At 37.7% G+C, this 14,656-nt stretch overlaps 1 protein-coding gene across 1 annotated transcript in view; it reads right to left on the bottom strand.

Moving 5' to 3' along the window:
* Positions 1–14,656, bottom strand: part of LOC146134862 (dynein axonemal heavy chain 6-like) — a 205,502-nt gene that overhangs the window by 138,300 nt on the left and 52,546 nt on the right. The window contains exons 48-63 of the mRNA XM_083395693.1: positions 14,310–14,493; positions 13,035–13,199; positions 12,134–12,229; positions 11,645–11,873; positions 11,126–11,208; positions 9,555–9,697; positions 7,998–8,190; positions 7,312–7,500; positions 6,603–6,752; positions 5,670–5,821; positions 4,668–4,850; positions 3,773–3,936; positions 2,704–2,935; positions 1,076–1,187; positions 359–496; positions 5–217 (exon numbers count right to left, since the gene is read on the bottom strand). Coding sequence (XP_083251819.1) covers positions 5–217; positions 359–496; positions 1,076–1,187; positions 2,704–2,935; positions 3,773–3,936; positions 4,668–4,850; positions 5,670–5,821; positions 6,603–6,752; positions 7,312–7,500; positions 7,998–8,190; positions 9,555–9,697; positions 11,126–11,208; positions 11,645–11,873; positions 12,134–12,229; positions 13,035–13,199; positions 14,310–14,493 — 2,626 coding nt within the window. The remainder of the gene's footprint in view (positions 1–4; positions 218–358; positions 497–1,075; positions 1,188–2,703; positions 2,936–3,772; positions 3,937–4,667; positions 4,851–5,669; positions 5,822–6,602; positions 6,753–7,311; positions 7,501–7,997; positions 8,191–9,554; positions 9,698–11,125; positions 11,209–11,644; positions 11,874–12,133; positions 12,230–13,034; positions 13,200–14,309; positions 14,494–14,656) is intronic.

Here is a 14,656-nt window from a genome sequence, read left to right as displayed (position 1 = left end):
AAACCTCATTAACGGCGGCCGAGTCTCTCTTGAGCTGAGCCATAAGCCGCTCAGTGTCTCTGGCTTTCTCTTCGATCTTGGGCCCTAGTTCGATCAGTTCCTGTTGCATCACGTTAACCAGCAGTTTGGCTTCTGCCAGTTTATGAAGGCCGGTCTTGAGACGACGCAAGCTCTGGTTAAACTCGCGCTTGTTCGCTTCAAGCATTTTGGTGAAGAGCTGCGAAATGAAATGAAATTAAATTGAAGATCGAAACACCTACAACAACCATAACGTTAAACAAGTCGAAAATGAAAACAAAAATACGCAACAAATTATCGCCACTTAATTAAATATACAAGCCCTATAGCAGTAGCTGACCTGCACAAATTCCAGATAGGTGCTAGGTGTTGTGTAGTAGCGTCGTCTCAGTTCCTCCCAGAGCCTTTTACCGGCGTTCACTGCGCCAAAGTGGATCTTCACACAAACTGAAGCGATCTGTTCGTTTGCAATCTGCACCTCGCTTTTCTGCAAAATAAAAGTATAATTTTTCCACCTTTGTGTTAGGGTTTATTTTTCGCGTTTAAAATATAGTCCTTACCGGGAAAGTGTATTGTTGTTATTGAATCCTAGCAGCAGCGTATCATCGCTTTAAAGTAGCCGAGAAATTTACTGATAAGGCCAGAGTTTAGCCTAACCGTTGTTGCTTTATCTCGCCATTTAAGTTTACTGGTAAAAATTGTTTAAGTGCCAGAGTTAAGCTTAACATTGTTTGAAACCTCGCATGGTGTGTAAGCAAACTTTACCTGCTGTTCGTTAGTTTTTAAGATGAGTTTTTAAGGTGATTTTTTTGTATGTAAATAGACTAACAACTATACAACTCATTTCGGGCAAAAAATGAATTATAAAAAAATGAGGTTTAAGTTTTCAAACTTACGTTATTTGATTTTTTTCACCTTTGTGTCAGTGTTTATTGTTCGCGTTTAAAATATATTCCCTACTGGAACAGCATTTATCATCGCTGTTGAGTAGCCAAGCAAGTTACTGTTAAGCGCCAGAGTTTAGCCTGACGGTGGTTGCTTTATTATTTTAGTTTACCTGCTGTTCGTTGTTAGATCCGTCTCCTGCTTGATGGTCAGTGTCCACTTGTTCTCGTGAAAAGTAAGCACAAGCAACGCTGGTAAGCGCCTCTTCAGGCCATCGGTCGTACCTGGGTAAAAACGATAACCGTAATTTCCTTGGTGCTACAACGGCCAGGCACTTAATTTAAAAGTTGTTTGGTAAAATCAAGAAAACAAAAACGAGAAATCAAATCTATAAAAGTGATAAGAATGAAGGGATATCTTGATTAATAAGACGAAATTCCTATTCTAGCTATGACGTCATCAAAACGTAAAATAGCCATAACTTTAAACTAATACGTCATAAAATTAAAATAAATATATTTTTGGAAATAATTTTTTATTCTCGTTTGTTTGAGACCAATCACAGCACATTTTGCTGAAGCTAAAATTTAGGGGTTTAAGGGGTCATACGGGGAGGAAGTACACCGAAATCAAGTTGGGTTCGGGCAAAAGTCAAATAAAAAATGACAAAATGAATATCTGTGCCAAAAATCTCACGTCTACCTATCGTTTGCATGCCAGAACACATAGCTCCCCTACTAAATTAGCTTTAGCTTCTATAGTAACGGCTAGTTGACAAGGATTCAGTTGTTTTAAGGCATTGGCCGCTAGAAGAGATTGCCTGCGGTGAGATTCGGACACACGACCTCGGTAAAACTATACAGAACTGAATAAGTCGAGAAACAGCCGTGATATCGTAACCTGCTAATTGGCTAACAATAAAATTCAAAGTGAGTAAAACCATGATCAGACATTTTTTAAAGAAAATTATATTTCGCCTATACAGGCGTCGTCAGTTCCTATAAGTAAAATACACATAGCCTGATAATGAAACGTCCTAATCAAGATGATGTCGACCTACTCGACCTTTTTGGCTTTGCAATTAATTATCAAGCTAAATTACAGATCCGTGCGTAGTGTACCCAAAAATACTTATATATAGCAAAGTAATAATAAAATTAAACAAAAGATCAGACTGTCAGAAAAAAACTATGGAAATCTGAAAGGTGATCTAATGCAAAGCAGCGGATAAGGCAACCTGCTAGTGTTCTGATCGTACTCCGACAACTTATTGAAGGACATCCCAGATCCAACTTCATAATGAAACGTCTTAATCAAGATGATGTCGGCTTTGCAATCCATTATCAAATTACCCCGTTCAGACGCTTTTAGATTGCGGCTACCCAAGTCTTTATCTATTCAAGGCTGTAGCCCCCGAATTTATCTAGCTAATTAGTGTACTCAAATTACCCCATGTTTTAAAGCAGTGATTTCTTAACTGTGTGTGCCGCGGCACACCAGTGTGCCTCGAGAGATTGCCAAGTGTGTCGCGAAACTTTTTGCAATTTTTGAAAATAGAACATTTGTATTACCAACAGGCATACACGCAAGCATTTTAAACTTAAATACGTAGCCTACTACCCATTACAAAATTGATAGTATTGAGACATTTACGTAGTGTAGTTGGTCGCGTGTTAAGGGCGATTGTAAAATGACTCTATTGTTGTTCGGTTAAAAGTGTGCGATGAATTATATAAGATATTTTTAGTGTGCCGTGGATCAAAAAAGTTTGGGAACCACTGTTTTAAAGCAAATTCTTACCAATCGATGGTGCAGCAATTGACGAGGGCCGGGTGCGTTCTACAGCGGCGTCTGAAGCTCCCACCGGCCGGGCTAGTGGCCAGTGTGATGTGCAGGTTGCGTGCCACCCTCTCCCTGTAGAACTGCAGCATCGCGGATCTAGAGTCCTGGACATCACAAGCGATCGCTGCCTGTTTCACTTCCATTACGATAGCGTCAAGTTCGTCGCCATCGAACAACTCCGCGTCCTCGCCTGCGTTTCAGGTGAGGGATTAAATGCGGAACCTGACTGTAAATTGCGGAGCTGGGTTGATGGCTGGAGGTAAATTAAAGAAATTGGCTGGAAAGGGGTTAAATGCGGAACTTAACTGTAAATTGCGGTGCTAGATTGGTGGCTGGAAGTAAATTGAGGAATATGACTGAAAATTGCGGAGCTAGGTTGGTGGCTGAAAGTAAATTGAGGAAAATGACTGAAAATTGCGGAGCTAGGTTATTGGCTGGAAGTAAATTAAGGAATCTGGCTGAAAATTGCGGAGCTAGGTTGGTGGCTGGGGGTAAATTAAGGAACATAACTATAAATTGCGGAGCTAGGTTGGTGGCTGAAAATAAATTGAGGAATATGGCTGAAAATTGCGGAGCTAGGTTGGTGGCTGGGGGTAAATTAAGGAACATAACTATAAATTGCGGAGCTAGGTTGGTGGCTGAAAGTAAATCGAGGAATATGACTGAAAATTGCGGAGCTAGGTTGGTAGCTGGGGGTAAATTAAGGAATTTGGCTGATAATTACTTAGGTGTAAATTGCGGAGTTATGTTAATGGCTGGAGGAAATTAATAACCCTGGCTGGAAATTGCGGAACTAGGATAATTGGGAAGGGTAAATTAAGGAAAATAACTGTAAATTACGGAGCTGGGTTAATGGCTGGGGTTAAATCATGGAACAAAGCTGAAGATTGCGGACCTGGTTGGATAAATGGAGGTAAATTGTTGTTTTTTTTTGTGTAGTTTTGATTTATCTGAATTTACCGAGATTACCGATTCCTTCTAACATTACTCGTATATTTAGTGCAAAAAGATTAGATTTCTAACCAACCCGTGTTAAGGATGCAGTTGATGTCCTCAAGGAATTCTTCGCTCACAATATCTGCATCAGTGAGGAGGAACACCACTGGGGTGTTGTGGATTCCGCACATCCGGAGAACCTTCTTCAGCTCTTCCCGGAAGTCCGTCAACGAGTAACCGCGCACGATGGAAAGTCTGGAACAAGTAGGGAGGTACGATAATATCTGATCGAAATCGGATTCTACTAGGGTACTATGAGGGCCGATTCGACAAAAAAATAATTTAAGCATCTTAGTAATAAGTTTGCGATCGAAAATAATGTTTTCTTCTTGTACAACTAAATTGCCAAGGTGCAATTGTGACTGGTTTGATGACGAGATTTAATGTTTATTCACCTCCACGTATTGGACCATCCAACAAACTATCTGTTATTTAGTTATGATATCTAGCCAATCTTTACAGAAATGCACTTCTTGAAGCATGCACAAAACAAAGAGTGAAACAAAAATACGGCCAACTTCATTACTCTTTGTAAATGGCCGTAGTTGTACAATTCTAAATAGGGTAATTACGTGGCGCTATGCATAAAGACAAATTGTATTGAATTCTCGACAAGCTTTCATACAACCGTGCTTCATCAGGTCAAAGTAGAAAATCCAATATTCAGTTTCCACTTTGACCTGATGAAGCACGGTTGTGCGAAAGCTTGTCGATAATTCAATACAATTTTGTCTCTATATAGTGTCCCTTGATTACCCAACTTAATTACTGTATGTCATTTTACGTTCAGCTGGTTTAAAACCTAAATACACGCATCTGTAAATCCCGCGACTGTAAACCACATGTGAAGTGAGCTCGATTTGATCACATGTAACTGAATGAGGGTAATTTCGTTGACTTATGTTTTTTTAATGAACCCAACGTACCTGTAGACCTCGCAACGAGCAATCTTAGCCGCCAATCTGCAAGTTGTCGACTTTCCAGTTCCATCAATTCCCACCAACAACATGTGAGTTCCAGGTTGGCGAAAAACGCGTGCCGCTCGTATCACGTGATCGATTGCCGCGTCGAAGAAAACGAGGGGAGGCGCGTTCACACTGCTACTACCACTGTGACGTAACAATGTCGGGTCACACGTCACTTTTATTTTGCTACAATTTGATTATGAAAAACAATGATGTTGAAAATGAACAAAGAGATATTCGAAACGTCCAAAAATGCTGGGCTTTGATATTAGTACTAACTGAAACCTTAGTCGTCAGTTTTATTTTGCTATAATTCACCTTAAACGTTAAATATGCCTTTTGCGGAAACACGTTGGTACACGATAAAAGCAAACGAATTACTGGCAAACTATAACGGGACTTTCTGGATTGTTAAAAACTAAATTGGTCTTCTTGACAAAAGATGTTTCAGAAACTCTTGTGTTTTCTTGCCTATCATCTTTGTTTCCAAGGGAGTTCATTTACCCATCGCTTCAAAAATCGTGTTTTCGCAAAAACTGCAAATCAGACAAGGACAATTTGACCAATCAGAGAAAAATGAACGAAAAGGAAGAGCATAGTTATTACTCAACGGCATTTTTTTATTCGAAAAGGGTTTAAACCAAGTAGATGCGCGGCGAAAAATATCTGCTGTTTCAATTAAACAAAAAATGTTTCGGTTTGATTACAATTAATTCTGCATTTCATTTATTCAAAAACCACTCTACTTAACAAAAAACGATACCTTGTTTTTGCGATTCGGTAAACTTTTGATTCCTATATAATTTATAAAATCTAAACCACATATATAATTTGTAAAATCTAGACAACAAACACCAGTCAGCAGCAGCCCTGACAGTAAACAAACCAGTAATTTAACAAATAAACGGGTCCGTAGACTGCGATCCCAACCTACTGTGCTTCAACCATCCTATCATATTTTACCTTGTTCTCATGTAATATTCCTCAAGCAGAGTGGAAAGTACGTTGTGCTTTGGTAGACTCCTGTACACGCGGGAACCAGTAGGGGCGTTCATGTCCATAAAATCACCAAATATTAGAGGTTTGCTGCGCAGCGTGGATGGAGGAATTGACACCTTAGAGTAAAGTTAGATTCAATATCTGGAACAACCAACTTGATTAATTATGAATTTCGGAGCATAATGGTTGGAGGTTGTAGTAAGACGTAGCAAGAATCGATGTATGTGAATTTTAGATAAACTTTGTCACAAGATAAATTGGAAAGCAAATTTAAAATAGTAACCACTCCGGTAAAACAGGAAATTTATTTGTTCCACATAATCAATCAATAAAGTTTTTTAACATTGCTTATCAGTCTTCATTACGAGTCCTAACTAAATAGAATTTTACTTTATATCACACCTATATAAAGTCGTCATAACAAGCAATTCCTTTTTTGATTGATTTAAACACATATTTACGTTTTTACAGTGTGCCATTAAAAGCGCCGACCCACTTAAGCATAAATAGACAGGTTTGTATTAAACTTTTAATAAAAAATAAAAACGAACAGCATATGTCCTGGAATTAAAAAGAAGTTAGCTAAGCGAGACATTTGGTTTTCATTCGATAGCAATTGTCAAGGTTGTGCTTAGCTCTTTCATAAAAACATAAAAAAATAGGATGTTGAATTACACATATTTGCGTTTTACAGTGCCCCATCAAAGACGTCAACCCAATCCAGCATAATTCGAATCGTGTGCATCAAAAATTGCAAATTTAAATAACAATAAAAATCTGCTTTATTTTTTAAGGTATTTGGCGTGTACGCGGCATTGACCCGTCCCATACTGCCCAGCCCTGGTGTGGTAGAAAAAACGTTCTGTTTCTTACTGTTTAATTCAAACGCGGTTTTACCTTGAAGTAATTGTGGAGATCGTCGGACAGGAATTGCATGAACGTCTCACGATCCTCTGCATCCGTGAGACGATCGTGAAAGACACGCGTCACCTCGTGAGCGAACAGATGAGCGGTCGTCTCACGTGATACGATCACCGACTCATCAGCCTTGAATCACGTGAAAATAATGATAAAAACGGCTTAAAAAGTAGGTACTAATCTTAGGTAGAACAAATTGACATATTTTTAGGGAATAGTTAGGTCAAAATACATTTCGCCGAGCACATTTTTGTTAAATATATTTTATAAAAATGAACGTAGCGGTTCCGCTGGAGTTACATTTTAATTTTTGGTTGATTACGATGTTTCGTTTTATTATTAAGGTAAATTTTGGGTTAAAGTGTTACTTAGATTTCTAGAAAATCGAAAAAAGGTCAATTAATTTTATAATTTTATATTTTCAAAAAACAAAATGTTAAAACACAAGTTTTTATAGATTTGCCAAAAACGCTGCTTCGCTCAGGCTTATATAAAAAACTAACAGAGAATGCAATAGAATACATTTACCTACTGTATGCCCTTCATTGCGGCCGATAAAAATTGAAATGAAAGTTTTAAAATATAATTAAAAAAACAAACGGAGAAGGCGGTGGATCGGTACATTTTAAAAACAACGACCCTTCGTTTTGACACGTCTAAAAAAGCGATCTTAATAAACAATGTTAACCTGCAGTACGCCCTTCATTACAGCCGACAGGTCCCTTAGGTTGAAAGTGTAGTGTGACTTGTCGGGAGTGGGCAGCATAGAGTTGCACATCTTGTAGTAGACCGCGATGCTGGCGCTCACCACTAGATGGCAGCACTCTTTCACTTCCGGCATGAAATCGCGGTTTTCCAGGAAGTGACCCAGTTGCACCTGAATGTGGTGGGAAAATTAATAGGACGAAGAATTATTTTTACTATTTTTCGCTAAAAGTGTGTTCGCTCGAAACGTGTAGCCAATACAACGACTGTGTAAAAATTTCAACTCTGTAGCGTCATTTTAAACTGCGTTTTGCGAACTTTAATTGCGAAGGGCATTTTTTGAATTTGGCATTGATGAATTTTCGAAGGAACATTAAACACCTACTCCGATTGAATTTAAACATGATTTATGGCTAATTTCGAAGATGGCGCCTTCTAGTTTATATCGTTAAAGTTTAAATTTGTTTATATCGTTAAAGTTTAAAAATCTTGGCGCGCAAAGTTTCCCCAAATACCTGGATGGGGTGGGAAAATTAATAAGATAAAAAATGAAGCGTTTGTCGTGTTGGGTTTACAAGAGTGTAGGCTAAACTTGTGGCACGGGTGAAAAAATTAAGCGTTTATACAAAAATTAAAAATCTGTCTAAGTTTCACATAAAGACATCCCACCTGGTAAATATGCTGCAGTGATCGTGTTGATGGTTGGGGTAAAGCCAACACCGAGAAGTGTTTCAGCAACCGAGAGCTCATCACACTCCTTCCGCCACCGGGGGGCGCTGCTGTGGCCGCTATTGTGACGTCAACAACGCTCTTCCACGCGAGTTTACGGACGTCGTAGAAACCGCCCAGGTCGATGAATTGTCTGCGGTTTAAAATCCGCTGGGTTGAAATCAAAGTAAAACAGGAATATCTAAGACGAACCTTCAAAACGTTTAATATGCTTCCTACTTCTGTATGGGCTTTGATATTCTTAATACGTCTAACTACAACCTCCATCCATTTATCACCAACATCCGCTGGGTTAAAATCAAGGTAAAACAAAGAATATCGAAGCTCATGCAGAAGTGAGTAGAATTTTGAATATCAGTGTTTTCTCACTACGTTGAAAATGAATAAAGAGTTATTCAAAACGTTAAAAATGCTACTTCTGTATGGGCTTTGATATTCTTCTTACGTAATACTACAACCTCCAACAATTATGCTCCAAAATAAAACAAAATTCGCTTTTTTACAGGGCTTCTTTATTTATTCAAATATTTCACCTAGTCTACTTACAACTTGTTCACATACTTTTTTTTAAGTTTACCTTTTAAATTGATATTTAATTTAGTTGCTTAAGATTTGTGAATTTTTGAGATTTTTACAAATAGGTGGACTTAAACTTTATATCATGGGACAATAGGAAATGTATATACATTTAAGCCCAGCGTTTTTATGAAAATCGTAAGGTTCTTATATTTCTTTGCTTAATATGTTCTTTCAAGGCCGTATTCAAATCAATATTTTCGACAACCGAAAATAGACGTTGAAAAAATTGTAATAATGGCGCTGATTGACATAGAACCAAAAATGTACGTTTAATAGACATAGAGGAACCTTTAGTACTTCTGGAGCTAAATCTCGAAACTTCTGCTCACATTGTCTTGTGGTAGAATTTGTATTCATATTATTATTTGATTTGGTCTATATTTGGAAATGTTTTAATGTGTTTGTCATTTTTATAATACCAAGTGTAACAGTAATAAAAAATTTTTGGTTAACTCCGCCTAATAATTTTAGGCAAAAATTCGGTTCGGAAAAATTTCGGAATTTAAAACGTTAATATGTTGTTCAAACTTCAATTAGCCGGAAGAACAACATGGACTCAGTAAAAGCTCATTTATTTAGTAACTATCTCGGAAGATGTATTGTCTGTCTCCTAAGATGCACCAAAATGACGAAAAAAATTGGAAAAACGTCATATCAACTAAATATTTAGATGAGAGATAAGACATGAAAGCCCTTATAGAAGTAGCCATCATTTTGAACGTTTCGAATAACTCTAAAGTTAAAAATGGATAATTATTTATTCAAAACGTTAAAAATGCTACCTACTTCTGTATGGGCTTTGATATTCTTATTACGTCTTACTACAACCTGCAACCATTATGCTCCAGGGATAAGACCTATTTTAAAGAATCCGCCATAAATTACTTTAGTTATTTTAAACACTCCAATATAAATTACCTTAGCAGTTCCAGTGGCGGCTGCGACCCATGTTTGTCCTTGGCCGGCATGTTAAGGTCATTCACAAAAGCAACGAACTTTTTACCACGAGGTGGCCCCACAGAGTTGCGTGATCGCTTCACAAGCTTGGCAAGAATTTGAGCCTAAACAACACACCAACGTCATAATGACGTCATTCAAGCGTGATAAAGGAAATGTTGTAGCGTGTTTTTTTCTCCATTCTGTTTTTTTCAACTAATGCTGTGCTTAACAAAAAATTGCAAAGCCAAAAAGGTCGAGTAGATTGACATAATCTTGATATAGACGTTTATATAAAGACTTGTATCATCTTCAGTGTGACGAGGTAAACCAAAGCATCACTTATTCCGATTTTTATAAGTGATGCTTTAATTTACTTCTCAGTCACATTAACTTTTTGACTTTGTAATTGATCAAATCCACATTACAGATTCGTGCTGTGATATTAAACGTTGACATCTGCTCAACGACCAAATGTACTAATTAATGCTCTAACTATAGAAACTCAGATGATAACAATTGCGATCCGCCTTTGATAAGTGACACTTGAATTGCTGCTCAGTCACATTAACTGAAGATGATACAAGTTCGTATCAAAAACGTCTTAATCAAGATGCTGTCAATCTACTCTAATTTATATTACAGATCCATGCTGTGCTTAGGGTTAGACCAGGCTTCGGGAACCTTTTTAGCCAAGGGAGCCATGAAAGCCAAATATTCTTGGTTGTATTTCCATGAGAGCCATATAATATTTTTTTAACATCTAGCAAAAATAGCAAACTGAGCAGGGCCGTTTATTTAGTTCTCATTTAAAGGACAGAACATGCTATGCAACAAAATTGAATTAGCTAAGTTTGAACAACTTTCATTACAAAGTTTAGTTGAAAAACAAGAGCTTTTGGATATTAGGAGACACCTTCAACGGGATAACAGTCTCTAACAACAAATAGGATTCGCGCGAAGCGCCGGAAATTTGCTACTATGTGTAAAAAAGGTAATATAAGGTACGAAAAGCCGCCGTGGCCGCATCCAGTTTTAGTTGAGATCGTGCTAAGTAATAATATCTTAGATTTATCTGAAAGCAATATTTCTTCATCAAAAGAGCCATATATGGCTCGCGAGCCATAGGTTCCCCACTCCTGAGTTAGACAAAGGGAGACGAACTCTTAAAATTTATATATCAACAAACGTAATTTAATTTGTGACGGACATTAAAAACGTAAAAGTTTTTTTACACAGTTGAAATATTTGTTTAATTGTTGCAGCAAAATGTAAATTAGTTACGCAAAATATCAAAAGTACTTTTAAACACAACACAGTCTCTAGGCAAAACAAAGAGCTCAATTGATCCACAATTATGACTAAAAAGCCAGTACCGCATCTTCGTTAACAAAATAGACCAATAATAATCCTAGTTAACGTATTTAAATTCGTGCATAAAACAAAAAAGTTATATTTTATACGCATTAAAATGTCGTTTAAAATGTATATAAAACAGCCATTACGTTTACACGTATTACATGTCCCTTCTACTACTATATAGTTGTTCTCACCTGACAAGATGCAGGTTGTGTGAGTGCGCTGAACTGAACCGTGTTCACAAGCAAATCGCCAGTCTTTGGTTTCGACGCAACGCCTGGAATTCAAAACATTAAATCAGATTTGGAATGTTACCATGAAAAGTGTTGACTTTTATCACAATCCATATTCACTATAAGCGCATACCTTTTGATAAACAAAGTCTACTTGAATATATAAATAAATAAATGTTGTACATATGGCCGGAGGTCGTGAGTTCGAACCTCACCACAGGCTAGTTTTTACAAACAGGATGCAGCAGGCAACGGTGCTACGGTTGTTTCTCAACTTGCTCCCCTCTAAGCCTGTGTAGCTCAGTTGGTAGAGCGACTGTCCCGGTATGACCGAGGTCGTAAGTTCGAACCTCGCCACAGCTAGTTTTACGAACAGGATGCAGCAGGCAACGGTGCTATGCTTGTTTATCGACTTGTTGTTTCAAGTTATTACAAAGTTTATACAAAGCAACAATTCCTAAGGAAAGATTAATATTGTACCTGGAGGCGCCGTCTTGCCAGGGATGTTGCCAAGACTCAGTCCGCCCGTGAGGGAGGTGGAAGACGCTCCTTCTGCTCCTCCTTCCTCCGACTTGCCTCCGATGATCCCGAGGTTGACGATGTTCTGGAGGAGAGATGATGTTTTCTCTGATGCGTGGAAGATGTCGCCCAGGATTGTTCCCGGGTCAGTTCCTGAACCTCCGATTGCGCTCAGTTTTCCGAGAATGTTCTGAAGAGTGAGAAAAAGTTGAAATAAAAAATTAGGATAAAATGTTGTAATAAAAAGTTGAAATAAAATGTTGAATAAAAAGTTGTAATAAAAAGCTGGAACAAAAACTTGGAATAAAAAGTTGGGATACAAAGTTGGAATAAAAAGTTCAGTACGAAGAACTCTGTTTCTTCAGATAACTTTTTCCATAAGCGGAAATTTGCAAAAAAATATTTTAAAAAGAAGGTTGTTTTTTCTTTTAGTTGAACTAAACAACGCACCTGTAGCAAAGCTGTCTTTCCAACGCCACTGTCCCCTGTGAGAAGTACTGGACACTTGCTGAGTAGAAGTAGAGAGGCAAGGAACGAATAGCGGACCTTAAAAGGAATAAAGGTATGAGATTGCTATGTAATCAAACATGACTTAATCAGGTACCTAACGATAAACATATGTCTGTAATTCGTTAAAAAAATGGTATACAAAATGAAATAACGTAAAAACATAATAATTTCGGTTCTAATGTTATTACAATCCGCTTGCACTGGAGTTTGTAGTAAAAGTTTCGTCTAATTTTGATCTAAACTGTTTTGTGATCACACAATTGTGAACCTAATTCGATTAAATGTAGTTCCACGGAGTAGGAATATGAAAGCCCATACAGAAGTGAGTAGCATTTTGAACGTTTTGATAATTCTTAAGATAATGATTTGAGGTTGGAGTTAAGACGTATAATGAATATCAAAGCCTATACAGAAGTAGGTAGTATTTTAAACGTTTCGAATAAATCTTTATTCATCTTAAAAATGATACCTACTTTAGTATTGGAAGCGCTCCAGACTGTAGTTCCAATTTACAGTACTTTAGCTTAATTTAGTTTTTCTCAAAATTTAGTGATCAAAATCAATAGAATTTACCAAACCGGAAAGCTGTAATTGAATGCCATTAGTTCAGAAACAAATTACTCATGTTCGGCCTAGTCTAGTCTGGTGATCACAGTACCAGCATTTGGCACAAGGCTGTACTATAGCATACAAAAACCACAAAAATACTCTGGTTTAACTTTTCTGAAACTTTAATGTCAGCCAATTTTGTTTTTCTAAAAGATTACGGGAAACGTCATCGCACTAAATCCAACGCTTTTAAAAAGTCAAAAATAGGCCCTTAATCAATCCCAATACTCACAGTGTCTGTGGTCGGTACTAGGGCTGCCGAATTGTCGTTAGCTGCAGACTTCTTCTGATCTGACATCAGAGCCCGGTTTCCACTCACCAGGGTGTAGGTCAATCCACGCTCGATCAGGGTTCGTGTGCTGGGCACAAGCTCGTCCCAAGGCACGAAGCGCGCGGTCTACGAGTGTTACGTCACAAAGGTTTAAGCGGGAAGGCAGAGGGGATCTTTGGTGTGAGTATATATTGTATAGTCGTTGCAAAAATCAGTGTTGCAATGACTAAATTTTGGTAAATGAAACAAATTTTGCGGTATACTCTCTTAAAAACAAAAATGTGACAATTTGGGAATGCCTGATACTAGCATTTTTATCCCGCTACCAATACTCGATATTGTGGCCTAAAATTATCTCGATAAGATTTGCGCAAACAAGCAATATAGGCAGTTCAATGGCGTTTTCTTCGTAGGTTTTAGGACAGTGGTTTTCAACAAGGGTTCCATGGAACCTTAGGGTTCCGCTAGTACAGTCCAGGGGTTCCGCAATTTCCAAATTGTGTAGCCAATTGAGGTGTGTTTATTGCACTGGGGTTCCTCGAGCTAGTGGAATGTTTCCATAGGATTCCACTTCAGCAAAAAGGTTGAAAAGAACTGTTTTAGGACACAATTGCCTTCAGCGTGATAAAGTTTTAATCCAAATAATTTATTTTTACGAGAAATATATCTTTCAAGCTAGAAATCGTTGCATTTGACGCAAATCATGGCTGAAGCTGAAGTTGACAATTTAAATCTTATTCTGTCTTGGAAATTGCTATGTATTTGGCTTTATTATGTCGTTGGTCTTAATACTATTGTATTACAGATTATTCGGGTTTATGTAATGTTCATTTTTATGTCACATTGTATGTTACCAACAAAATCTCACTTGCAAATCGACTAAAGTCATGAAATGTAATTTTTTTATTTATACAAATTGAAAATACAAGCTTAACCGCTAAACTAGTCAAGTTTACGGATTCAAAATTGTTTTAAGTAAAATTATACAAAGAACACTGCTAAGAGAATTCAGTAATTTAAACTCTAATCGAATTTAAGAAAGCTAAAATGATCTAACTCTAATCTAATTTAAAAAACCTTAAACAAATCTAGTTGTCCAAGTCTGCCTGTAAGCAAAATAACCGACAAAAAGGGCCAAGACGCAAAACAAAAAGTTTAGTCAAAAGCCAATATACTGACAAAAAATACGTTATATACTGACGATCAGAATTTAGAGAAATCAAAACAAACCATCACCTGCAAATCGATGAAGTAGGAGAATACGGACTTGCTCCCTGACGGGAAGGTGACACCTAGTGGAGAGTCCTTCTCGAAAGTATCGTGAACGAATTGGTCGAAATCGTAGCTCATGTTGATCAGAGCCTCATCGCGTCCGATCAAAGTCGAGCTGATCAAGGAGTCGTCCTCTTGGTCGTCCTCCCTGCGGAACAATGGGATTGCGATGACGTCACAAAGGGATACTTGAACTGTTAGTTATGGCCTAGGCCAGTGGTTCTGTTAAACTTTTACCTTTTATGGCTTGCGGCAACCTTTAAAAATAATATCAGATTGCGGCACCCCTACAAGATTTTCTAGAATACACG

Source organism: Ascidiella aspersa, chromosome 8, assembly GCF_963924565.1.
Source record: "Ascidiella aspersa chromosome 8, kaAscAspe10.2, whole genome shotgun sequence".
In the NCBI taxonomy this organism is placed as follows: Eukaryota; Metazoa; Chordata; class Ascidiacea; order Phlebobranchia; family Ascidiidae; genus Ascidiella; species Ascidiella aspersa.
Note: the sequence above shows the minus strand (reverse complement) of the source record. Positions and strands in the feature narration are given on the sequence as shown.